The 26,451-nt window shown below is 40.4% G+C and overlaps 1 protein-coding gene across 4 annotated transcripts in view; it reads left to right on the top strand.

The window, feature by feature from the left end:
- Positions 1-406: 406 nt before the first annotated feature.
- LOC131221315 (polyadenylate-binding protein RBP45-like) overlaps positions 407-26,451 on the top strand; it is a 57,534-nt gene continuing 31,489 nt past the window's right edge. For 2 of the 4 annotated variants that reach the window (XM_058216526.1, XM_058216527.1), the window contains exon 1: positions 409-914. In XM_058216526.1, the coding sequence (XP_058072509.1) occupies positions 411-914 (504 nt within the window). In that variant the 5' untranslated portion in view covers positions 409-410. Of the gene's footprint in view, positions 915-26,451 lie in introns of all 4 variants that reach the window. The other 2 variants (XR_009159188.1, XM_058216528.1) reach the window with 2 other exon arrangements.

A 26,451-nucleotide genomic window follows, 5' to 3' on the forward strand; every position in this document is an offset into this window, starting at 1 on the left:
AAAAATTTTGGGAGCCATATTTTTTTTCCCTTCATCTGGGCCTGTATGACCTAATCAACATATTGGATGTCAAATAAACAGTACAGTAGCCCTTAGGAGGATTTTAATGGTGGATATCCAATCAATATTGTTTTCATGTGGTGTGGTCCATCTGAGATTTATATCCCTCTCATTTTTGGAATAAAGCACTAAAATGATCTTTAAAAATGTATGAACGGAATGGATGAAACACATACATCATGGTTGGGCCCACAGAGCACCGACCACCAGCCACGGTGCTGGTGGCAGGGGGAGTAGCCAATCCGTTTCCTTATCTTAGGAACGCTACAGCGGGTCTCACACTAATTGCACGTGCGACGGCCCCTTTTATCAATGGCCGGGAACTCACGGTAGTCTAGACCTATGTATATATGCTCTACCTTCTTCCACTGCCTTTTCTTGCGTTATCTCCTCAACCATCTCTCTCTGGTTTTAGGGTTTCTATTCCCTTTTCTTGTTTTTATAGGGTTAGGAGGTATTTCTCCAATATGATGCAACCTCCTGCAGGCGTCGCTCCTCCTTCCATTGATCAGCAGCAGCAGCAGCACCATCAGCCACCGCAGCAGCACGTGCAGTATCACCAGCAGCCACTTCCACAGCAACAACAGCAGCATCAGCAGTGGATGATGCCGCCTCCACAGCAGGCGCATTACCCGCAGCAGCCGCCGCCTATGTGGAACCAGCCTCCCCAACAGGTTCTGCCGCAGCAGTCCCAACCCCAGCAGCAGCTGCCTCCGCCGCAGTACGCGCAGGCGGCACCCCAGCTGGCTCCCCAGCCGGCGACCGCTGATGAGATTCGGACGCTTTGGATCGGGGACTTGCAGTATTGGATGGACGAGAGTTATATCAATAGCTGTTTCGGTCAAACTGGAGAGGTATCAATCCATCGTTTCTTTGAATTTCTTGGTTCTGATAGATATATGCAAAGGAGGAGTGATCGCATACATCTTAATGGATCATAAGCAATGCAACTAGGATAAAAAAGATCGTGACTAATTGCAGAAACTAAGTATAAATCTGATAATCAGATATGTAAATATTTGGAGTTGCTCCACACAGAGTCGACAAGAGTCACACCAACTGGTTCTTGGGTCCCATTGTAGGGAATGCAAAGAAATTATTTCTTATTTTCGGAAAATCATACGATCTTGTTCATACTCAGGACCTTCTATAGACTATTTGTATATATTTATTAGTACATAGTTTTCAATTTGAAACTCAAACCATCCCCAATTGGTGCAAACACAGTGCTAATCATATCCAACCACAGATAACAAGTTCCTTCATAAACCAAAAAAAAAAAAGAAAAAAGAAAGAAAGAAAAATACCAATTCATTCTTAAACTCCACACTATACTACAACTCGAGATAAACCGTGCTGAGTATAACATGCACCATAGCAGACAACTGTAGCCGTATTATAGCCACTCCGTAGCACATTACTACAGGATATGATTGCAACAATAAGTTACCATATACGCCAGTGCATGTGCCAACATGTAATGTGTGGATGGCACTAATGCCATCCAAAAGTTGGACTTTGGCCAAATTTTTACGGTCGCACGCACAATTTTATCAGGCCTTAACCCTTAATATCACAATTATTTAAAGATGACCAATTCGTTAAAGTGCCAAAAGAAGTCTACAAAATGAAGATCAATAGTGGGAGGTGATCTTGTCGTCACCCTGCCATGCTCGGGGGGATCTTGTTCTTTATTACAGTGCAGATTCCTATGTGCGCTAAAGGCCGAAGGGGATCCACCTATTATCAATGAAGACCATTGGATAGTAGGAATCCACCATATTGCACCTCTACAAAAATCGCCATAGATTGAATGACCCAAAACTAACCAAGAATGGATAATCACATTCACACTTGATTAAGGTCATGCAAAATGGACAATAGGAGTATCCATTTTGTAGGCCATTATTTTAATGGATGTGATCAGTTGATTAGGTTATATTAAGTCCATGTAAAACCCACGATGGACTTCTTTATATAATGTTTCTCCATGAACATTGGTGGGTCCGCTCGATCCCTCGTATAATACCCGGATCCTTCAAAAAAAGAAAAAAAGAAAAAAAAAAAAACTTAAGAGTATATGAATTGGATGCTTGGTAAGGGTGGCATCACCCCCAATGCTTGAATCCGGATCTTTTAGTGTTATGAATGCTAGTGTTGTTAGTTAATTAGAACTTTTGATGAATCATACTAATTGGGCAAAAAATTTAACTTGATATATTGTTGGGGAAGTATTTAACACAATTATGAGGAATACTCAATTTTCTTCGGTACCCATAACCTAAAAATTTTGATTTTGAGGATATGTCAAACATGATCCTTGCCGTACTCACGTCTGTGCTACTCCTGTAACATGGGTTCACAGGTACGTATAAATTTGCATTGTAATCATCATCATCATCATTTAAGGTATCCCACTAATTGGGGTTGGCTACGTGAATCTTGTTATGCCATTCCACTCTATCAAGGGCCATAAATTTGCATTGTAATGCGGTATGATTTGTTTTGGATCATAACTCTCTCTCAACACACACACTTTATCAAGGGCCATAAATTGGCATTGTAATGTGATACAATTTGTGTTGGATCATAACTCTCTCTCTCTCTATGGAAGAGAGAGAGAGAGAGAGAGAGAGAGAGAGAGAGAGAGAGAGAGAGAGGAATACTCACCTGCTTACGTGAGCACCCGTGTGCACCTTTGCACACGTGTCATGGGCACAGAATTTGAACGGTCCACGTGATGCGGCACCCCTTGAAACCCTATGGGTCCAACTTTCAGCTAGATACAAAACTCTAGTGGGCTATAACAAAGAGAAATGCAAATCAAGGGAGGAAACTATTTCCTTTTTCCATGGCCCACCAGAGTTTTGTATCGGGCTGAAGGTTGGGCTTGTGAGGTTTCAAGGGGTGCTGCATCACATGGACCGTTTAGATTCTGTGCCCATGACATGTGTGCAAAGGTGTGCACGGGTGCTCACATAAGAAGGTGCGTAGGAGAGCATTCCTCTCTCTCTCTCTCTCTATATATATATATATAAATGTTTATACATTGTCCCAACTATTTGGGGTCGGTGTATTCTCAATATGACTTGACAATCGTATGATGATCAATTGCCCACTTGATGACAACCTCCCTTCACCTTGCTTGGAATCAGATGGAATCAACTGGAGTCAACTTGAGTGTTACGAAATAGTAAGAAAGTCAAGAGGACATAAATTGGCTTGGACTCAACTAGCGTGTTGCATCCGGACAGAATTCATGGTATAAAGTGAATCAATTTAGAAAATGTATTGAGATCCGCTAGGAAGGGAGTCCATACCTTGTTGAGTTTGTGGATGATGTGCCAAGTTCTTCAAATGGAGTGTTAGAAACCAGTAAGAAAGTCAAAGTTTAAAAACCTATAGTTCAGGAATGCCTCTTTATAAATTTGACAAGTACAACACTTCTTTGCATGTATACATCTTATGGGAGCATCTGGAAAAAGATATTATTCCTTGATCGAAACAAGGTCCTTGTTACGCCTAAAAATGACGACACAATCCACCACTGCATCTCATGGCTCGGACACTGGAACCCTTACAAGAATTGGAGTATCTAAGTTTGATACTTAATTTTTGAAGGATAAGGGATCTGCCTTCCTTGAGACTCGAACATCTCTACTTATGAGTTTGAATTTGAGGCCTATTAATTGTTTTGAATAATTTAGACCTATTAAAATATCTTTTTACCTATCAGAAACAAAACTATTTAGAATTTGTAGTGAATTGTACCAATTGCTATAAATGATGGAACTTAGGGAGGCGAATGGATGATGGAACATCTCGATGTGTAGGGTGGAACCATCAAGGATCATGAACATCCATATTACCATGGTCGGTATCATTCATTTAGATGATTAAGGGCCTGTTTGTTAATGCTGAATTTTGTACTTAACGTGGGATTTGGAAAATGTTCCATGTTTAGTGGTGTTTGTTAATGCAGAAGAAGGAAAGCGCTCCACCATTTTATGCTGAAATTTTTCCGTGATAGGAGGAGTCTAGCTTAATGGGGAATCAAGAATCTTCTCCGTGATTATTATTTTTAAATCCAAAATTGTCCTTTGCGACAAAGATTTTCTCCCTTGCATTATACACATCCCAACTTTTAACATGGGGCACTTCTCTAAGCCCACCATGATTTATGTGTTAGATCCACAGCGTCTATCAACTTTTCTATATCATTCTAAAGCATGATTTGAAAAAAGATGCACATCCAAAGGTCAAGTCAACCACACCACATAAAGTAGTGGGATGGGAATGACTACCGTTAAAACCTTCCTGATGTCCACTGTGAAGCTTATTTGCCATCAAATCTCTTCATAAGGTCACATAGACCTGGATGAAGGAAAAACACAAAAATTAGCTTGATCAGGGCCTTATGTGGCCCTAAGAAGTTTTCAATGATAGGCACCCAATTCCCATTGTTTCTTGTAGTGTGGCCCACTTAAGCCTTAGGTTTGCCTTGTCTTTTGTCTTAATTTCTAAAATAATATGAAAAAAATGAATGGATAGTATGGATAAAACATATATATCATGGTAGGCCCCACAAAGCCCTTAATTGTCCATATTTAGGTAAATCTTGGTGGGGTAGTATGCAATCCCCTTCTAGATTTGGGGTGCGAATTATGTGCAAATGCCTTTTGCAGGAAGTTCCTGCGCTGAAATCTTAGGTGGAGCCCACCATTATGTTTGTGATAAATCTAATCTATCCGTTCGTGTTTTGAGATCATTTTAGGACTTGAGACAAAAAATGAGGAGGATACAAGACTTAAGTGGGCTGCACTAAAGGAAAAGGTGGGTGGGAAAATTCCTATCGTTGAAACCTCCCTGGGGTTGACAATGATGTTTACATGCCATCAATACCGTTCATACTATCATTCATAGTGAGATGAACTCAAACCACAAATATTAGCATGATTGAAAACTTCTGTGGCCCCACGAATATTTTAATTATGGGCGTCCAATCCTCACATTTTCGGCCCATTTGAGTATTAGATACGGCTCATTTTTAGCACTGTCTTAAAATGATCTCACAAAATAGATGGACGGGGTGGATTTCACACAAACATCACGGTGGGCCCCACCCAGATTTTCAGCAGTGGACTTCTTGGGAAAGGCTTTCCCATGAAATCGAGCTCACACCTGGGGACGTGGTTTGGCCAGTGACGGTGCCATTAGCCGGGTGGCTAGTGGTTGATGCTCTGTGGGCCCACCATGATGTATGTGTTTCATCTACGCCATTCATCCATTTTTCCAGATCATTTAATAGATCATTGATATAAAAAAAATGAGGCATATATAAATCTTAGGTGGACCACAGCAAAGGAAAGCAATAGTGATTAAGCGCCCACTATAAAAAATCTCTTAGTGACCACTGTAATGTTTATTTGACCTCAAACCTGTTGATTAGGTCATACAGACCTGGATTGAAGGGAAAAACAAATATTAACTTGATCCAAAAGTTTTGTGGGCCCAATAAGTTTTTAATGGTGGGCAATCAATCAACACTGTTTGTGCCACAAAAGCTTTGGATCATTTAAAAATTCTTTTAGGCCACAAAAGCTTTGGATCATGTTGATGTTTGTGTCATCTCTTCATCTAGTTGTTCGTGACCTTTTCAATAGGTTGGATGACAAATAAACATTTCAGTGAAATTCATGGAATTTTTAAAGGTGGGGATTCAATCACAATTGTTTCATATGGGTAAATGTATCAAATTAATATATTTCAAACATTTCAGACATTAGTTAACAAATAAGTTATTCTAGATTCACTATTAGTTTTCCGACTGCAGATTCATATTTCAAATTCAGACTTCGGATTTTAGATTTAACAAACAGGCCCCAAATTATGATGAAATTTGTCAAGAAAAAGGCTTAATACAAAAAAAAGGCAAGATTGTGTTAATTTTTTAGTATGCAATTGATGATGTAAAAAGGTGAAGATATCGAGAAGTGTAGAAACTTAAAAAAAGTAGCGTATGGGTCCCAATTTTGTAGAGGGAGTTGGGATGGTGTAGAGAAACTTGATGATTCTCTCATTGGATTATATAATCCCTGTAGGTGATGCTTCAATGAAAGGGGCCCGGCTGAATCAGGCGATGCTTTGATGGTAGAGGTTCTTGCCCTTTTGTAATGGTTTGAGACTCTTAGCCAAGGAGCATGAGGGTCTAGTCACCTTGGAAAGCAACTCCCTCAATGTAATATTTTGGGCCATCAAGGCTTAAGCCGAACTGTGGAGGTTGTTGTTTGTGTTTGATGAACAGTCTGGCTTCAAGTCTAAATATTTCGTTTGCCCAAGCTTGTAGAGAGGCAAAGTCGCTGGCCTTCGATGACATCGAAGTTAGTTATCGATGCAATCAAAGCCAGTTCGATGCCACCAAGAATTTAAGGATTTTTCAAGCCAAACTTGCTGGACTTCATGAATTCACCGTTACACATCATCTCCATAAACTTGCGCATGGGCGAAGTCAGTTTGATATAGAAAAAAGCTTATTACCCACCAGATTTCATAGCCATGATGTGGACACGAATTCGTGGGGTTTTTGAACCTCCCAGCATTGGAAGAAGGTTTCTTTCTCTTTTTGGGTGAAGTTCATGATTGCCTTTCTTAAAGTATTTGTTTTATGAAACGGGAAGAACTTTTAAGAAATTCCCGGGTCATCTCAGCCCATGTGTCGATAGATCGTGGCTTTAAGCAGCTGCGACTTAGCCTGCTCCTTTAATGAGAAGGGGAATAACTTCAGTCTTACTGTGAATGAAAAAAAACAACTTTAGTCTTACTGTGTCTTCAGACACGTTTGGAAAGTGCAATGTGGCGAATATTTCATCAAATTCTTTAATGTGCAAGTATAGACTTTCAGAGTCTAATCCATGAAATTTAGGAAGGAGTTGTATCACTTCCGGTTTAAAATCCACGTTTCCTGCATTTAGTGGAAACACCATGCAGGAAGGTGTCGGTTGTAAGTAATCTCGTAAAGTACAAGGCAGGGGAGCATGATGCACCTCATTCTCATCTTAACTTCCTCAATTGGATGTTGAGGTTGATTTGCAGGTATTACTTCAATTAACTCAGAGGATATCAAGTGGTGTCTAATTCGGTGATCGATAGGTAACCCTTCGACTAATCCTCTTTCGCTCAAGAGACGCTGAGTGTTGTCACAAACCCACTTGGGCATGAAACACTCATAACCCTCAAGTTCTAAACAAGTAAAACCTAAGAAAAAGAAAACTACAGAAAGAAGAAATTTGAAAAGAAAAGAAAGTTGGAAAGAAGTTATTGGATTGGAGTTGTTATGTTAGATTTCTACAAAACAAAAAACAAGGTTAGTTTCTAAAACAAATTAAGAAATCCTAACAGCGAAAGTTAACCATAATCCTAACCCAATTCTAATACTAATCAATCTCAGAAAAACATAGCTGAAGTCTCCGGCAATGGCGCCAAAAACTTGTTCACAACCCCAAGTGCAGGGCTGCGCTGTAGTAATAGCTCGGTGAGACCAATGTCAAATCGACAGGGACTTATATGTGTGTCTTTCCGAAATAAACTAGAACTAGAACTAGAGATTAGATGTGTAAATATTAGAGACACATAACCATCTTCATAAATTCACTAGACAACCAAATACAACACTCTCACCAAAGAGTGGACTGTTACGCTATCATAAACATGTTTAAAACAAAAAATGAATACATATTTGGAATATTTACATTATTTTGGATTTTCTAAATATTTTTTCAGAACTTTTTAAGCAAATGAACACACACATGCTTCATGAGGCTTGAAAACTGATGCAGGACATGAAAATTAAATATGATATGTGAGATTTCAGGGTTAAGATCACATTAGTTCAGAAACAATTACACAAATTCCATATCTCACATGAAAGTCTAAACATTCAATTGAGGGGAATCTATGCGGGTCCAAGCCTACACATGATAGGGCTGGATCAATAAAAATTATGAACCAAATGATACTCAAAGATAAGAAATAATCATCCACACATGCATAGTAATCAGTCCCTAATCCAAGGGATTCATAAATTCCAATTCGGGGAACCCTAGTGTAAGAAAAGGGTATAAAATTGGAGATTTGAGTAATTTAGGGTTAGGGTTAGGGATTTTGGGTGGAAGCGGAGTGAAAGAGAGGAGAGAGACAAACCAGAGAAGTACCGCACGCGTGGACAACAACAATGGCTTAGACGCACGTGCGTGTGATCCCGGCCGCACGTGTGTGGGGCCCACTATTCATAAAAAGGCCACCTTGGCCCTGGTCGGCTAGGGATGGACTCCAAAACCTCCAAATCTCAGCTCGATCCGATGTATGATTTGTGCGTGGTGCTCCGCCGAAGTTTCAGCTCTCCTGTAGGGCCAGATTCTGAAATTCTGCTGTGGAGAGGAGAATTGCTGCAATAGATGATTGATTCGAAGTGTAGATGATGGGGTGAGATGAGAAAAAGAGATAGTAGAAGATGGGTAGTAGAGATGGCGATGGATGGGCCAAATTGGGATAGATGTGGCTTCGCAACATGTTAGTTAACCCTTTGATGAAGGGAGGGCTTCGCACCTATTTAGGTTTCATAACTCAGAGAGTAGGAAAACACAATTTTTATTAATCTTCAATGAATGAAAAAAAGCTACGAGGGGCGCCTATTTATGAGAAAATCCTATACCTCTAAACTCGCACCATGTGCGCAATATATTACTTGGCGATGAAGTAAACTAAAATAAAAACCAAACAAAGAAATCTAAAGCGTTCATGATGTTCTAAATAATAACAATAAACAAAACTTAAAATATGAAATCAATCTGACTAGTGGGCCACGATCATAAGATCCCATGATGGACTTTTCTTAACTATCGGGCCCACTCTTTTGAACAAAACTTCGTCTTCTAGTTAGGAGGCCTTCCTTGGACGTCGTCATCGAGCCAGATTGACGGTGGGGCCCTCTTACTCCGTGCGTACGTGCGTAGGTGGGGCGGCGTGCGTGCGCGTGTGCACGAGATGTCCCCATCACAAACCTTGTTCCAATCCATGAGATGAAACCTTTTTTTTTTTTTTTTTCTTGTCATCCATCTCTTGCCACAAAATGTCCTGTCATAGGCGTTCTATCCTAGCTAGAACCGCCTTCGGACATTTAAAGAGAGACGTGTGATACATAGGTAAATTTGATGAAGTTGCCTTAATGAGGGTGAGACGCTCTCCCAAGAATAAATATATGCTTTTCCAAGAGAAACTTCCTCTTGAACCTTTCCACGATAATGTCCCAAAGATGCTTGGCCAGCTTACCAATGCACAAAAGAACCCTGACATCCCGTTTGACACCTTGGATTTGGTGGTAAATCGGTGTATTTTGTAATAGCCTGAACTTTCACGGCCAGAGTTTATACTCGTGCCCGAGAAATCCGGGTGTTAATAATGTATAAATTGAATGCTTTTAAAAATCGCATATTATTATTATTTTTTTCATTCGTTTGGATTACATCCAAATACATTCATGAAGGTAACATTCACAAGAATAAAATCAACTGTATTGATTCTATTTCATCAGAGTAAAAAGAATAATCAAATATCCTCTCAATGGGATCTTATTACATTTATCGAGTTCGCGGCGGAAGTATAATACTAAATCATAAACTGTCTTCTTATTCTTTCAACATAATCTTCCTTAGGGAGATTGTTCACTAGGTCTTCAATCTGTACGTCACCTGCATAATCTGCATGGTTGGGAGAGGGTTAATGCCCTACTCATAGTGATGTTTATCCTTTAACATTAATTCAAGAGATTCGTAACAGTAATGTAAAGGTTCTGATATGTTCCGTAGTCCACTAATACGAGGATATTAGAATGCGCAAACAACCTACATAAGATGCATGCCTAGCAAAGTATGTGGGGCTCATCATACGTAGTGATCATCACAATGTGGAATGCGATTTATAGAAAATCCGGCTCGACCCGCATTCCATAACTATGGATATTCGCTGGCACGACCAACGTTACCGTGGATTTACGTGTACACCTCAAGGCGCACAACGCATGAGTCAGATGAATTACGTGTAATGATTTGTTCATGGAGCGACTATTTGTGACATCCAATCTCGGAAGTGATGTGATATTGCATTTACAAATTACACACATCGATTTGTGCACCACTACCCAAAACCCAAGGAATTACGTGACGACCAAGAGGGTCTCTACCCAGAGCGCATTACGTCCACGATAAATTATTTGAATCACTAGTTGTAATACATCTGACCACATCGCTTGCACTTATAGAGAATATAAACTGAATCATGGGAGAATAAAATATGAATCATGAAGAATATAATCTTAATAATGAAGAATATAAACTGAATCATGGAGGTTTTGGAATAGCAAGACACATGCCCCAGCTTTAAAGATAGACGACACAAGGCAAAGATAAATAAGAAAAGAGTGACAATGGTCAACTCAACAAAAGAAAAAGTAGCAATGGCTAACTCAATAGATAGAAGAGTGGCAAGCAAGGTATCCCAAATCGGTTACGTTTTAGCTGTAACGGCTGATACGTAATGGTAACGGCATCAACCGTTACGCGATTCGGCCCCGAAACGGGGCACCTCTTTTTTTTTGGTTCGTAATGGTCGTTACAGGACCATAACAAACGTTACGATCCATAACCCTAAAGAAAAATGAAAAAAATGGTAAAAAAAAAGAAAGAAAAAAAACATACCTTTTTTTTCTTCTTCTCTTGTTCTTCTTCTTCTTCCTGTTCTTCTTCTTCTCGCCCTGCTGCGGCTGCGGCCAGGCCCTCCTCCTCCCTCTCTCTCTCTCTCTCTCTCTCCCTCTCTCTCTCTCTCTCTCTCTCTCTCTTCTTTCCCTCTTTTTCTTTTCGGTTTCCCTCTCCCGTTTTTTTCTTTTGAAATCGGAAGCGGTTTGACTGGTGTAGTATAACTGCTGTAGGTACGTGTCATGTTAAGACAAGCGCTGACACTCCTCGAGCTCCGAGTTGTACGAACGGTTCAAAGGAGATCAAAGTTACATGGGCTCCACAACGATGTATTTATTATATCTACACCGTTCATCTATTTTTAAATATCATTTTAGAGCATTAGCCAAAAAATGAATCGTATCCAAAGATCTTCTGGACCACACCAAAAAAAGCAGCGAGATGATGATTTTCACCGTTAAAAAATTCGTAGGCCCACTATAACATTTATTTTCCATCCAATCTGTTCAAAACGTCAAAAAGACCTGAATGAAGAGGAAAAACAAATTTCATATTGATCCAAAAGTTCTGTGATCCCAAAAAGGGTTTCAATGGTAGACGTTCAATCCCCCACTGCTTTTTGCAGTGTGGTCCACTTGATAATTAGATCTGTATTATTTTTCGTGTCAAGCCTTAAGACGAGCTCGTCAAATGAATGGACGGTTTAGATATAACACATACATCATGATCAGACCCACAGGACTTGCTTGCGTCAAATGAATGGACTGGTACTGATGTTGCACAATTTAATAAAATGTACACGTGCCACATGGGCCCCACCATGCTGTATGTATTTTATCCATGCCGTCCATCCATTTTGCCACATCATTTTAGGTTATGATTCAAAAAATTAGTAAGATCCAAATCTCAGGTGGACCACAGCATAGGAAACAATGGTTATAGAATGCTCACCATTAAAAATTTCTTAAGCTCCACTGTAATGTTTATTTTCCTTCTAACCTGTTAATAGGGTCACTTGATAATTAGATTTGTATTATTTTTCGTGTCAAGCCTTAAGACGAGCTCGTCAAATGAATGGACGGTTTAGATATAACACATACCTCATGATCAGACCCACAGGACTTGCTTGCGTCAAATGAATGGACTGGTACTGATGTTGCATAATTTAATAAAATGTACACGTGCCACATGGGCCCCACCATGCTGTATGTATTTTATCCATGCCGTCCATCCATTTTGCCACATCATTTTAGGTTATGATTCAAAAAGTTAGTAAGATCCAAATCTCAGGTGGACCACAACATAGGAAACACTGGTTATAAAATGCTCACCATTAAAAATTTCTTAAGGTCCACTGTAATGTTTATTTTCCATCTAACCTGTTAATAGGGTCACACTAACGTGGATGAAGGGAAAACACACATGTCAGCTTGATCTAAAACTTTTGTAGCCCCGATAAATTTTTAATGATAGTCGTTTAATTATTATTGTTTCTTATGGTGCGGTCCATCTGAGCTTTGGATCTGCCTCATTTTTGAGCTCATGCCCTAAAATTATTTGGCAAAATGGATGGACGGTGTGGATATAACACATTCATCACGAGTGGGGTCTAAAAAACTTTGACAGTCGTGTGCTACACTTCACAATCTGAGTCCTACCTAATTCAGGCCCTTAAAAAATTATACACGAGACATGTATTAACTTAAAATTTACCAATTAAATTATGGACCGTAATTGCTAACTCAAAATGCCAAAATCAAATTGTTTGAATAGTTTTAATTGTTAATTTGTGGACGCTTATTTTTTAAAATAGGGCCTTTTGATTTTTTTTTTTTTTTTCATGATTCACTATCCAATAAATGTCCACCACTTCACGAGTGGGATATATCCAATAAATTGCATGAATTTGAGGCTGATTTGGGGCATGGATTGGTCCTCAAGTCAGCCCCAAATTGGCAACGCGATCTACCTGAATTTAATTTCATTTTTAAAAAGAACTATTGGGAAAAATGATATCAAATTGTTAAGTGTATAAATTAGATATTTAGAAAATTAAATATATGAATTTTGTAACCAAATTCAGGTTGTCTGGTCCATAAATTTATCAGACAGTCCGATACAACTTCTCACCAAAGAGTGGACTGTTACACCACCATAAGCATGTTCCAATTTATAAATGAATGCATATTTGGAATGCTTAGAATATTCCAGATTTAATCCATATTTTTTTGGCAAAAAAAAAATTTGTGCCGTTACAGACTGTTATGCCCCCGTATCTGTATCGGTTTCGGAGGGCACCGTTACGCCAACCGATACTAATACGGGACACCTTGGTGGCAAGGGCCAACTCAAATATAGAGACGAGTGGCAGGGCCAACTCAATAAATTTGATAAGGCAAGGTAAGGCTTGTTTCCATGGCCTCACATAAATTCAGAGGAATCAGTTGTATTTGACAATATGTCATAATCCCAAAGGGCCAATAGTTGTAATGATATTAACTGAATCAATTGATAGGATAATTCCTAGAAAAACATATAGACATGAAAGGCAGGATAATTCACATCACTCAAGGCATGAAAAGGCAGGATAATTCACATCTTTAAAAGCATAGAAAGGCAGGATAAATATAATAACTTAAATTAGTGAAAGCTTAAAGGATAAAACCCTCACCTCTTAGACTTGATCACACTCTAACCTTGCTAGATCTGAATATATGCGTTGTTGTACCCAACTCTAGCATAATTAACATGATTCATATGGTTAGATCATTATATTACATAGATTATATGGTTAGGATCAATATCAAGCTATGGTTTAGTATAGGCGTAGATTTAGGGTTACGTTTTAAGTAGTTTCCAATCTAATTGAGCATTTCAATTTGATTGAATCGTAGACATTCACCAACCTTAGTCAGCCAACATTCTTTTTTCAACAATTTGTGGTTCAATGAATTTCCACACTGAGTCAACTAGATTTGACTCGCTGACTAATCAATCTATTTAATCATGAACTCAAATTATAATGTAAAGCTTATGCATAATACAAAGTTGAATGAAAATTGGCATGTAGCTCATACCCGCCGAAGTGGTTAGCTTGACTCACCCCAACTCAGACCTAACTCGTTGGTGGACTGAGTTGACCCAAAAGATCTCTCTTCTTCTTCTTCTTCTTCTTTCTCTCTATATCTTTTCTTTTCTTCTCTTTTCTTCCTTCCTTCCTTCCTTCCTTTCTTTCTTTCTTCTTCTCTTTCCCTTCTCTTCCCTCTTCCTTGCTGGACGGCAACAAGCCTGGGCAGATGAAGTTGCTGCTCGGTTGATGGATTCCTCTCTCTCTCCCACGTTTCTTCTCGTTCCTGCTTTCTTTCTTGCGTGGCGGTAGGACCTTTTATAGGTTGTCTGAATCGACCTTACGCAGTAAGGTGAGATTCGGCTACGCACCTTGGTTGCGTAATAGCATGCGCAGCAGCATCGTTGAGATGGACTTGGTCCGACTTTCTTAGGGCTTCTTCCCCATCTGAACTGTTCAAGCTGTTGGCTGTCAGATTGTCCCTCAATGGGTCATCTTGTAGGCGATCTTGATTTCTCAGATCGGGGTGTAGAGCCAAGCATTTGCTTAGTTGATGGGGCCCATTTCAATGGCGGATTTGGCCTGAATCAATTTCCATCCGATCTGTTTTTCTTGGACGTTTTGGATCTGCTGTCCGACAACCCCTGGCCGATCAGTTTTGAGGTCCGATTGCAATACCTCCTTGCGAACAGGATTTCCGAAATCCTGCGCACGCACTCCTCGGAAACATGGTTACTGTGAGGAACAACAGCGGGAATCCACACTCCCTGTTTTCTCTTCTTCTTTTAGTTGGCTACGGTAGGATCGGATCTCCCTATCTCAGGATTCGGACGGTCCAGATCATCTTGTTGGATGATCAGGGTGGGCCACAACTCGCCCTAGTAGACGATTGGTTTCGTTTTGAAGGTCAGGTCGGCGAGGAAGAACCTAGGGTTTGGTCGGCCTTGCCCTATAGGCACGATGAATGGATTGGATTGTCCAAGACGATCATGATGATGGCCCACAACCCATTTAAACGGACGCTGTCCGTTCGAGCAGCGTAGAAGGAGAGAAATCCCACTTCGGGGTGGGATTCATCGAGTCAAACGTCGTTTGACCCAGTCTCCAATCCAGTGCGCCACTGGTGCACCATTCTACACACGCACACGCTGGGTGTGGGGCCCACTGTGATGTTTTTGAGACATCTACACCGTCCATTCATTTTCCATCTAATTTGAGGCGTTGAGCCCAAAATTGAAGCATAACCAAAGATCAGGTGTCCCAAAACCGGCGTTAACTGGCTGATCTCTATCTGGCCCACTTGTACAATGATCTGATGGTTGAAATTTTAAATGTAAAGTTAGTTTATGATACTTAGGCCTCATACAAGGTTTCATGCCAAAAGGATCGTGGTAATCATGTGATTTTAAATACAGGGGTTTAGTGTAATGGCATCTTCGTAATTATTGCGGATCTGTTAGCTTTGGGAAATCCGATGGCTCCACATGGTTCTAGGCATGTTTCTAAGAAATTCTTACAAAAGGATGTATATCTAAATCTTTACGGATAAAGAGTTATTTACCGATTTAGTCAAGGGAAGGTACATATATCGAGCTACATGATCAACGGTCGGATGAGTTAATTCATGGATGAAGATCGCTCTCAATTGGTCAGACTCTCGTTGGAGGATGGATGTAGGGTTAGGTTAGCTAGATTGGTCCCGTACATGTGTAAATATTATGTTACTTTTCACGGTAACACGCTTGAGGACTTTCAATACTAGGTATTGAAAAGTTTGGGGCGTTACATATTTCAAATCCAAATAGCTGCTAAATGGGTGTATTTCAAATCCAAATAGTTGTTTTTTGCATTGGACAACCTTGGATTTAGAGGTAAATGCAATTGGGGGTATTTTAAATATACCTTTTTGGTGTGTTTTGAAATCCTAGGAAAATGTTGAGATACTAGAGTAGTCCAAAGGAAATGCCTTTTTTGCCTCAATTTTAAGGAAAGGAGAGTTGCACATGTAATAAAGGTGTCTCTGGGCTACTAATTCACTAGACACATGGCATGATGATGGTACTCCAAAACAATCCAATTATCGGCTGCAACACTAAAAATCACATTAATAGAATGATCCGAACCATCCAAATGTTGGATATCTAAATGGATGTTAGAAAACATCAGTGAGTCGCTTGTTTGTGATCCTTGCATTTGTGGCCCGCCCAATTTCCTCTTTTTTGGCCAAAGTATATATTTTAATGGGCTTATTACAATTATTCTATCAAATATCACTTACACATATATACTAATTTGGGATAGGAAAGCTGATTTAGTTAATCAAATCTAAGTCCTATGAATATACCGAAGAATTCCAATGCCCTCCAAATAGAAGCTTCCAAGTGGAAGATTTGGATTTCTGTTAGGGGTGTACATCGAGCCAAACCAGGTCGAGCTGGCCTTAGCTTGGCTCGGCTCGGTCACCAGGCACACCTAGCTCGAACTCGGCTCGGCTCGGTGACCGAGCCAACATCTCCAGCTCGAGCTTGGCTCGGTCAGCAATCGGACCAGTTCGAGCTAAGTTCGAGCCAGTTTTGAGCTTAATCCTCGCCGTCGATTAATTTCCAGATCGCCAAATAGGAAGGAGACGATTTGTTCCAGATCTACAGACCTGATAAAACAGAAGAATGCAAGGATTGAAAACAAAATCGTGAGGGTATAAATGGAAGAAAAGAAGATGAGCTTTAAAACCCTAACCTTAGCTTTTTCCTCCGCTGGAAGAGGAGAGAATGCGATTTGGAAGAAGATCTGAAACCCTAGATAAGAAGAGCCCTCCGCCGTTGGTTTTTTTTTTTCCGACCTGGAAAGTGGAAAAGGAAAAGGGATGCCTAAGATCCGGATTGAAAAACGCTTTTCAGATGGATTTTTTTTTTTTTTTTTAAACATTTGTATTGTATCGAGGAGAAGAAAGGTGAGGGAGGGTCTAGTTTGGGGGAAATCTATCGTGCGCCTAGCTAAGATAGTACAGTAGAGCGGGTAGAATTAGGATTTGCTGTCTAGTTGCATCTGGACCATCCATCAAGACTAGCGGTAACAGCCACCAATGGCGCCTGTTTCAAAACCAATCTATTTGAGAATCCAATGCGAGAGGTGAGAGGGGTCTGGGACGAGCAGGGAGAGGGACAAGAGAGAGAGAGAGAGAGATTAGAGAGGTGAGGGGTGCCAGACGAGCAAGGCCAGGGCAGGGAGAGAGGGAGCAGGGAGAGGGCGCTGGGGTCGGGCGACTTTGTTTTGAAAAGGGGAATGATATTTAGGGTTTTTACTTTTTAATACACACACACACACACACACACACACTGAGTCTAGCCGAGTATCGATCCGAGTTGAGTTGACCTGGGTTCAGCTCGAACGCATTTTCGAGTTATAAAAAACGGCCCAACTCGGACCGAACTCAGTTTCGCGTTGGGCCGAATCGAGCTTTTTCGGGCCGAGTCGAGTGAGCTAACCGAGCTAGCTCGGTTCGTGTACACCTCTAATTCCAGTGCATTTCAACCAAACACAAGAATCACCTTGATTCCAATGCAATTGCAATTTTGATTCCAATGTATTCCAAATTGAAGCTTCCAAATGGGCCCTAAGGTAAGAAGAGGGAAACGAGGTTGCTTGACAGCCAAAGATGCCCATCAACCGCGCGTTTTCTTCCTTAGATAGATGAACACCCAACATCTCACTAATGACAATGTTAACTTTTAAGCCTGACACGAACTCAAAGCAAAGAATAATCATCCATAGTTTATCCACCATGTTCTGATCAGCTTCACAAGGGAGGATTGCGTCATGTGCAAATTGAAGATGGGAATTGGTTGGACTCACCTTGTCTACTTGGAAGCAGCGAATGAGCCCAACCTCCTAGCCTTGCCCTACATCCTGCCTAGGGCCTCGGCTACACCACAAAGAGGAAGGGGTAGAGGGGGTCACCTTGCCAAATTCCTTTTGATGGCTTGAATCCTTTAGAGGATTGTTGATCAAGGCCAAGAATCTAGGTGAGTTCACACACTCCATTCGACGTTTCCATTTTCAGACTGCATCCCAGATGCCTTAGCATGTAGTTAAGGAAACTCCAGTTAACATGATGCAATTGTCCCGCATCCCACATGTGCACGCTCTGCACGTGTTTACAAGAAAAAGGACGACTTTCCTTTTTTAACCATCCTCACTCTCCATTTTTGTTAAATTTCTAGATTAGGAAATCTGCTATTTCTTTCATATTTTTAGGTTGGGGGGGGGGGGGGGGGGGGGAAAAATTTTAAGTATTTTCTTATCTAAGTATCTTATTATTTTAGGCATTTTCTTAATTATAGAATGCTTTGTTACTTGGGTGCTTTCCTATTTCATAGATTTTTAGATTTCATATATTTTCTTATAGATTGTAAGGTTGATTATAAATAGGACTTCTGTCCTATGGAATAAGACAACTTGATCAATATTCTCTTTATGAAAATTTATTCTTTTCTCTACGGTGGCTGTTGAAGGGAGGGAAAGTGATCTCTAGTTCTAGACTAGAGAACTGTAGAGCTTGCTCACAGCCTTGCATTTGTGATCTCTAGCATCCGGCTAGAGGATTGTTGGATCTTTTCCATAATCTCTTTATTTTCTTATTGACTTATTTGCTTTCCCTTTCGGGTTTGCATCAAATTGGTATCAGAGGAAGTTTTGTTCTTGGGAAAATTAGAATTTTCCCATCTCAATCTAACCTTTCATCCTTCCCCTTCATCCATCTGTCATCTTTCTCTTTTCTTTCCTTTCCTTTTTTTTTTTTTAAATATTTTAAAATCTCAAAATCACCAAACCCTAACTCTACATTTTTTTTTTCTATCTCCAAATCACCAAACCCTAACTCTATTAAAAAAAAAAAAAAAAATTCTCTTTCAACCCTACCACATCATAATCCCGTCCCAACATATCAATTCCTTGCCCTTCCTTTCTTTCCTTACACAAAATAAAAGAGAGAGAGAAGAAGGAGAAAATTTTATTTTGTTTGCTTGCCAAAGCCCGTTGTCTTATGCGCCACACTAGAAGAGGGACGATTGACAATCCTGAGATGGCCACACAACCTCAAGAAGAAACTGTCACAACCTTGCAACAAGTGGTCGATTTGATCACAAAACGGATGGATGACCTAGAGGCCCGTTCCATAGCCATAATGAATGCTTTAGAAGGACGCATTATTATTCTCAAAAACATAAGCAAGGGAATCAATCCAGACCGCCAAACATCTATAGATGACCTTGATGGAGAATTGGAGTCCAGAAATATTGACTCAAGGCATCGTGCTCGGAATGGTAATTTCTAAGACGAAGAATATGAGCTTAGCTACTGGGCCTAACAACTTTGCTATGCGCAACCAAGAGCCAGAGGGATGAACAACCTCCGACGGATCATCCAATTTATCTCGAAGGAGGGAGGAATATTCACACTTCGGATCCTGCCAAGCACATCAAGGTTGATATTCCAGATTACGATGGTAATTTGGATCCTAAAGTATTCAATGACTGGCTAAAGTCGATTGAGCGATATTTTCGTTGGTACGAAATGGAAGAAGTTGTCTAGTTGCGTTTCACTACCTTGAAACTTAAAGTCGCAGCTCAAGATTGGTGGTACGCCATCGAAGAAGATCTACAACGGTTTGGTCTTCCTCCCGTAAGAAATTGGGAGGAAATGAAAGCAAGAATGAAGTGAAGGTTCCTACTGCCAGATTACGAGACGATCTCTTTTCATGAGCTCTTCACACTTCGACAATACAATCCGACCGTGGAGGAGTACATAGCGTTATTATGACTTAGTCATTCGTTGCCGCTTAACAGAAACGGGAAGACAACAAGTGGCACATTATTGTAATGGGCTATGGTTCAAGATTCAAAGAGAGTTGGTAACTGTTCGGCTCAACAACGCAGACGAGGCGTATCAGATGGCCCGAAAAGTGCAGGACTAGAAGTTGATGATAAGGCACGGTAACCTTCAAGGCGGGGGTTATGCATCCACTCGTTCCACTACTAGTGGCTCCACTTCGCGCCCACAACTATTCGTGCCCCACGCTAACTTACCTCGGGATTACAAAATTGGTCAGAACTTCACCCAACCTACTTCCAATCCTCTTCCCCAAAATGGTGATACCAAGGGAAAGTCTGTTGCAGTAACGCAAGGGAGGTCGACTGACAATTGCTTTAAGTGTGGTGGTCATGGACATTACATGACTGAGTGTCCCTCTTGCAATCTCCAATTTTGTGAGATAGAAGACTTCATTGTAGACCAAGTGGAAGATGAACATGCAAATGATCTAGAAGATGATGATCATGAACTTGGGGAAGGCCTCGATGGCCTAAATGAAAGCAAGTTATCATTGGCGGTTAGAAGGATTTTGACAACACCAAAGGAGGAGGCCCAAGAAGACTGGTTGCGAACGAATATTTTCCATACACTAGTATCGTGTGGTGGAAAGGCTGTCAAGGATGACACGTTCATCCCTGTGACTAAGAGGTGCTTAGTCAACTTCTCTCTGGGTCGTTATGAAGAATCGCTTTGGTGCGGCATCATTCCAATGAAGGTCACACATATATTATTGGGGCGCCAATGGATATATGACAGGGATATAACTCACAAGGGTTGCAAGAACTCACATTTTTATATACAAAGGAAAGCCCATTACTCTTAACACGATGAAAGATGACGAACTTGAAGAGGCAAAGTCGGCTTCCATAGTATTGAACATGGCCCGATTCATGGAGGAGAGTCGTGAATGTGGAATCATGTATGCTCTGGTAGGATGCAAGATCAATCCAGTTGATAATGTTGTTTAACCACCTGAGATTCTGGACATTCTGTCCCAATTTCAGGATTTGGTCCCTGATGAACTACCAAGTAAGCTTTTACCCATGCGCGACATTCAACATGCTATTGATCTGGTACTTGGAGCGCCATTACCAAATCTTCCATCATGTCGAATGAACCCGACAGAGCATGCAGAGCTTCGTCGATAGGTGGAAGAATTATTAGCAAAGGGGTTCATTCGTGATAGTCTCAGCTCGTGTGCTGTGCCAATGTTGTTGACACCAAAGAAGGATGGCAGTTGGCGAATGCGTGTTGACAGTCACGCCATCAACAAGATAACAATAAAGTACCGTTTTCCCATTCTGCGCTTAAATGATATGCTGGACATGTTGGCAAATGCTATAATTTTTTCGAAGATTGAATTGCGAAGCGGGTACCATCAAATAAGAATTCGTCTTGGCGATGAATGGAAAACTGCTTTCAAGACAAAGGATGGATTGTATGAATGGCTAGTTATGCCATTCGGCTTGACGAACGCACCTAGCACATTCATGCGGGTGATGACACAAATTCTATGGCCATTCATTGGCAAGTTTGTCGTCGTATATTCGATGACATCCTCATTTATAGCCGTTCACAAGAAGATCATCTAGGCCATCTTCGCCAAGTGATGAGAGTACTGTGCCATGAGAAACTCTACATCAATTTGAAGAAGCGTACCTTCATGAGTTCTAGCGTGGTCTTTCTCGGGTTCATCGTTTTAGCAGAGGGTGTAAAGGCTAATTCAGAAAAGATAAGGGCTTGTGAATGGTCTACTCCCGTAAACATTCATGAAGTTCGTAGTTTTCATGGGCTTGTGACATTTTATCGAAGGTTTATTTGGAACTTTAGTTCCATCATGGCGCCAATTACTGAATGTATGAAGTCCAATCCATTTGAGTGGACTAAAACAACAACAAAGGCATTTCAAGAAATCAAGTGGAAAATGACAGAGGCTCCAGTTCTTAGACTTCTTGATTTCGAAAAAGTGTTTGAAGTTGCCTATGACGCATCGCACGTAGGCATAGGAGGTGTTCTTAGCCAGGAAGAACATCCGGTGGCCTTTTTCAGTGAGAAGCTCAATGCGGCATGAAAGAAGTATTCTACTTACGATGTGGAGTTTTCTGTTATTGTACAAGCTCTGAAGCATTGGCGTCATTACCTAATTCATCGAGAGTTTGTGCTCTATTCTGAACACGAGGTATTACGTTACTTGAATTCTCAGAAGAAGTTGAGTGCTAGGCATGCTAAGTGGAGTGCTTATCTTCAAGAGTTCACCTTCAACCTCAAACATCACGTCGGTATTGAAAATAAGGTAGCAGACGCCCTTAGCCGAAAGTCGCATCTTTTGTCTACCTTATCAGTTTCCGTTGTTGGATTTGAAGAACTTAAACGGGACTATGCCATAGATGATGATTTTGGAAAGGTATTTTCAACACTCATTTCTGGTGCAGGATCGAGTACCCATGGTATAGCTTGCACGATGGGTACTTATTCTTCAACATGAGGTTGGGTCTTCCTAAGAGTTCCTTGCGAGAGCTTGTTATATGAGAGCTTCATTCAGCGGGCCTAGGTGGTCACTTTGGTATCGATAAAACGACAACTTTGGTTGAAGATCGTTTTTACTGGCCAGGTTTAAAGAAAGACGTTGGGATCGTTGTTCGTCAATGTCGAGTGTGTCAGCTTGGTAAAGGTAGCAAGCAGAATACTAGTGTTTATACGCCATTACCCGTGCCAAATGCTCCATGGGAAGACATCAATATGGATTTCGTCTTAGGATTGCCTAAGACTCAACGTGGTTATGACTCTATTTATGTTGTAGTTGACAGGTTTTCAAAGATGACTCATTTCATCCCTTGTAAGAAGACATTGGATGCTATGCACATCACCAATGTTTTCTTTAAAGAGGTGGTTCGTCTACATGGTGTTCCCAAAACCATTGTATCTGATTGTGATGTCAAGTTTATGAGCTACTTCTGACGCACCTTATGGTCTAAGATGGGAACTAAGTTGAAATTCTCAAGTGTGTATCACCCGTAAACAGATGGGTGGACTGAAGTCGTAAACCGTAGCCTCGGGAATCTACTTCAATGTTTGGTTGGTGATCATATAAGCTCATGGGACATTGTGTTACCCCAAACTAAGTTCGCTTATAATAGTTTTATGAACCACACTACGGGACTCTCCTTTCGAAATTGCGACCGGAATGCGACCCCGACAACCTATCGATTTAGTCCCACTTCCTAGTGTGACTCGATCGAGCTAGGATGCTGAATCTTTTGCACAACATGTTAAGGAGATACATGAAGAAGTTAGGCAAAAGATCACCCTTAGTAATGAAAATTACAAGGGATATGCAGATGTTTGACGATGTTTTGCACAATTCCAAGAAGGAGATGGAGTCATGGTGCGACTTAAGCCTGAGCGGTTTCCAGCAGGCTCTTATACAAAGCTCCACTCCAGAAAGGCAGGTCCTTACCACATTTTGAAGAAGCTAGGTGATAATGCATACCTAATCAAGCTGCCACTTGAAATGAAGATCAACCCCATTTTTAATGTGAAAGACCTTACAATTTATCTTGGACATCATACAAACAAGAGCACGAAAGAATAGGCTATCCAGATACCTGAGGTACCGCGCCAGCTTGAAGAAATCATTGAGGACGTGTTGGATGATCAGATAGTTTCCACATGCCAAGGGAAGTATCAGAAGTTTCTTGTCAAATGGAAGGGTCGACCAAGGTCCGACAACAGATGGATTTTAGTAGAGGTTTTCAGGCGCATTAACCTAGAACTCTATGGGTACATTGCCATTAACTTGATGGAGCCGAGTTTTTTCAAGCCGGGGGGAATTGATGCAGTCGCCCTACGTCCCATACGTGCACGCTTTGCACGTGTGTACAAGAAAAGGACCACTTTCCTTTTTAAACTATCATCACTTTCCATTTTTGTTAAATTGGTATCAAAGCAAGTTCTACTCTTGGGAAACTGGAAAAAGAAAAAGAAAAAAGAAGATGTCATGGATAGGAAGATGTTCTCATGTGTCGTGCAATTATCCCTATTCGGACTCCAATGCCTTTCCATATCCATTGCACTATTCTTATCCGAGTTACTTTGATTATTAAGATCTCCATTCATATCATCTTGAGTAATACCCATTTTCATATGTGCCTCATGGTGATTCCTTTCAACACCCCTCCCCACATGCTGGTTATCCAAAAGCTTCCTATCTCGCAAAAACATCAGTAACACTTACGAATATTGAAAAGATGCAGAAGGAGAACTTGCAGGAGGTCAAGAAGGAGATTAAAGCATCCAAGGAAGATATTGCAAATGAATTCAAGGAACTCAAGGAGCTCGTGCGAGCTTGCTTTGAGCCCTTGATTGAACATGAAAAGCTTTATGGGCTTCAATATGTTTTATCTAGCATTCCAAGGAATGACGTGGTTATGGATAGTGTGGCAACTCAAAAGGAATCTTCCTTTGGATTGGTTGATGGATCAATGGTCATATCGGAGAAAATTCAAGTAAAACCAAAAGATCAACTGATGGATGATCCAATTAAGGAGATTGAAGGTTTGGCATATATGGACGATCTGATGGTTAAAGAGATAGATAGTGCTACAATCATAGTGGTAAAATCCATAGAGGTCAACACGATAGTACCATGTCAACATCGATCAAGGTATGCAAATCAAAAGCGGACTATGACGAACTGGTCACGATCGACGTCAAGAACGTGGAGGACCAACAAGAAACAAAAAGAAAAAATGGTTCGTGTTTCAACACCATATTATGCACCAGCTACCTGTTAGGCGTGTAGGTCTCCACCATCAACTACCAGCAAAGCCGAAGAAGACGCGCTACAAACGAGGATCTTCCTAGGAGATTATGACTACCAATTTAAACTCGAGGACGAGTTGTTTTCGAGGCCAGGTGGAATTGATGCAACCAAATGGCCACACGTGCCGATTGATCAAGATTTGAAGAAAATGCCTGCATCTCATGCGAGCATGCTTCGCACGTGTGTACAAGAAAAGGACCACCTTCCTTTTTAGCCATCATCACTTTCCATTTTTCTCAAATCTCTAAATTAGGAATTCTGCTCTTTCTCTAAATTAGGAATTCTGCTCTTTCTTTCATATCTTTATTTTTAGGCAGGGAATAATCTTAAATATTTTCTTATCTAAGTATCTTCTTATTTTAGGTATTTTCTTAATTATAGAATGCTTTTGTTACTCGAGTGTTTTCCTATTTCATAGATTTTTATATTTTATATCTTTTATTACAAATTGTAAGATTGATTATAAATTGGACCTATGTCCTATGGAATAAGACAAGCTGATTAATATTCTCTTTATGAAATTTTCTTATTCTCTATGGTAGCTGTTGAAGGGAGGGAAAGTGATCTCTAGTTCTAGACTAGAGGACTGTTGAGCTTGCTCGCAATCTTGCATTTGTGATATCTAGCATCCGGCTAGAGGATTGTTGGATCTTTCCCACAATCTATTTATTTTCTTATTGATTTATTTGCTTTCCCTTTCGGGTTTGCACCAAATACATTGCCATTAACTCAACGGAGCCGAGTTTTTTCAAGTCGGGGGAAATTGATGCAATCGTCCTGCATCCCACACGTGCACGCTCTGCACGTGTGTACAAGAAAAGGACCACTTTCCTTTTTTAATCATCCTCACTTTCCATTTTTGTTAAATTTCTAGATTAGGAAATCTGCTATTTCTTTCATTTCTTTAGTTTTAGGCAGGGAATAATTTTAAATATTTTCTTATGTAAGTAGCTTATTATTTTAAGCATTTTCTTAATTATAGAATGCTTTGTTACTTAGGTGCTTTCCTATTTCATAGATTTTTAGATATCATATCTTTTATTACTGATTGTAAGGTTGATTATAAATAGGACTTCTGTCCTATGGAATAAGACAACTTGATCAATATGAAATTTTATTCTTTTCTCTACGGTGGCTGTTGAAGGGAGGGAAAGTGATCTCTAGTTCTAGACTAGAGGACTGTTGAGCTTGCTCACAATCTTGTATTTGTGATCTCTAGCATCCGGCTAGAGGATTGTTGGATCTTTTACACAATCTCTTTATTTTCTTATCAACTTATTTGCTTTCCCTTTCAGGTTTGCATCATAACATGGTCGAACACCTTCGTGATGTCCAATTTACACACTATGCCTTTCCCCTTCTCTTAATACTGAGAAGTGATGCACCCATGGGCAATCAGAGCACTATCCAAGATCTGTCTTCCAACAATGAATGCGCTTTGGCCTTTTGAGATGACACCAGCCAACAACGCTGGGAACCTGGTGGCTAGCGTTTTTGCGAGAATTTTATACAGACTCCCAATCAAACTGATCGGCTTGAAGTCTTTTAAGCTGCCCTTATGATGTTGCATATCTTAAAAACCAAGCGCTTTGTAATTGAATAGGCTAAATGCGTATAAGGTGTTTGAGTTGAATCAAGGGGCTGTTGCAAGGGATTCTTGGTGTGCTTTTTCCTTGTAATTGGGATGATACCTCGTCTCCTTTTCTGTTTGAATAAAGTTTTTTTGATCTTCACACACAAAAAAAAGTTGGAATTAATTGTATGATTCTCATTCTCAGTGCATGGGAAGGTTCCCAAGCACTTTTTATAATATGGTATAGCTGAAATGCTTATGACAGAGACAAGATCATATATATGCACACACACATAATGTATGCATATATAAT

Source organism: Magnolia sinica, chromosome 12 (genome assembly GCF_029962835.1).
Source record: "Magnolia sinica isolate HGM2019 chromosome 12, MsV1, whole genome shotgun sequence".
Classification (NCBI taxonomy): domain Eukaryota; kingdom Viridiplantae; phylum Streptophyta; class Magnoliopsida; order Magnoliales; family Magnoliaceae; genus Magnolia; species Magnolia sinica.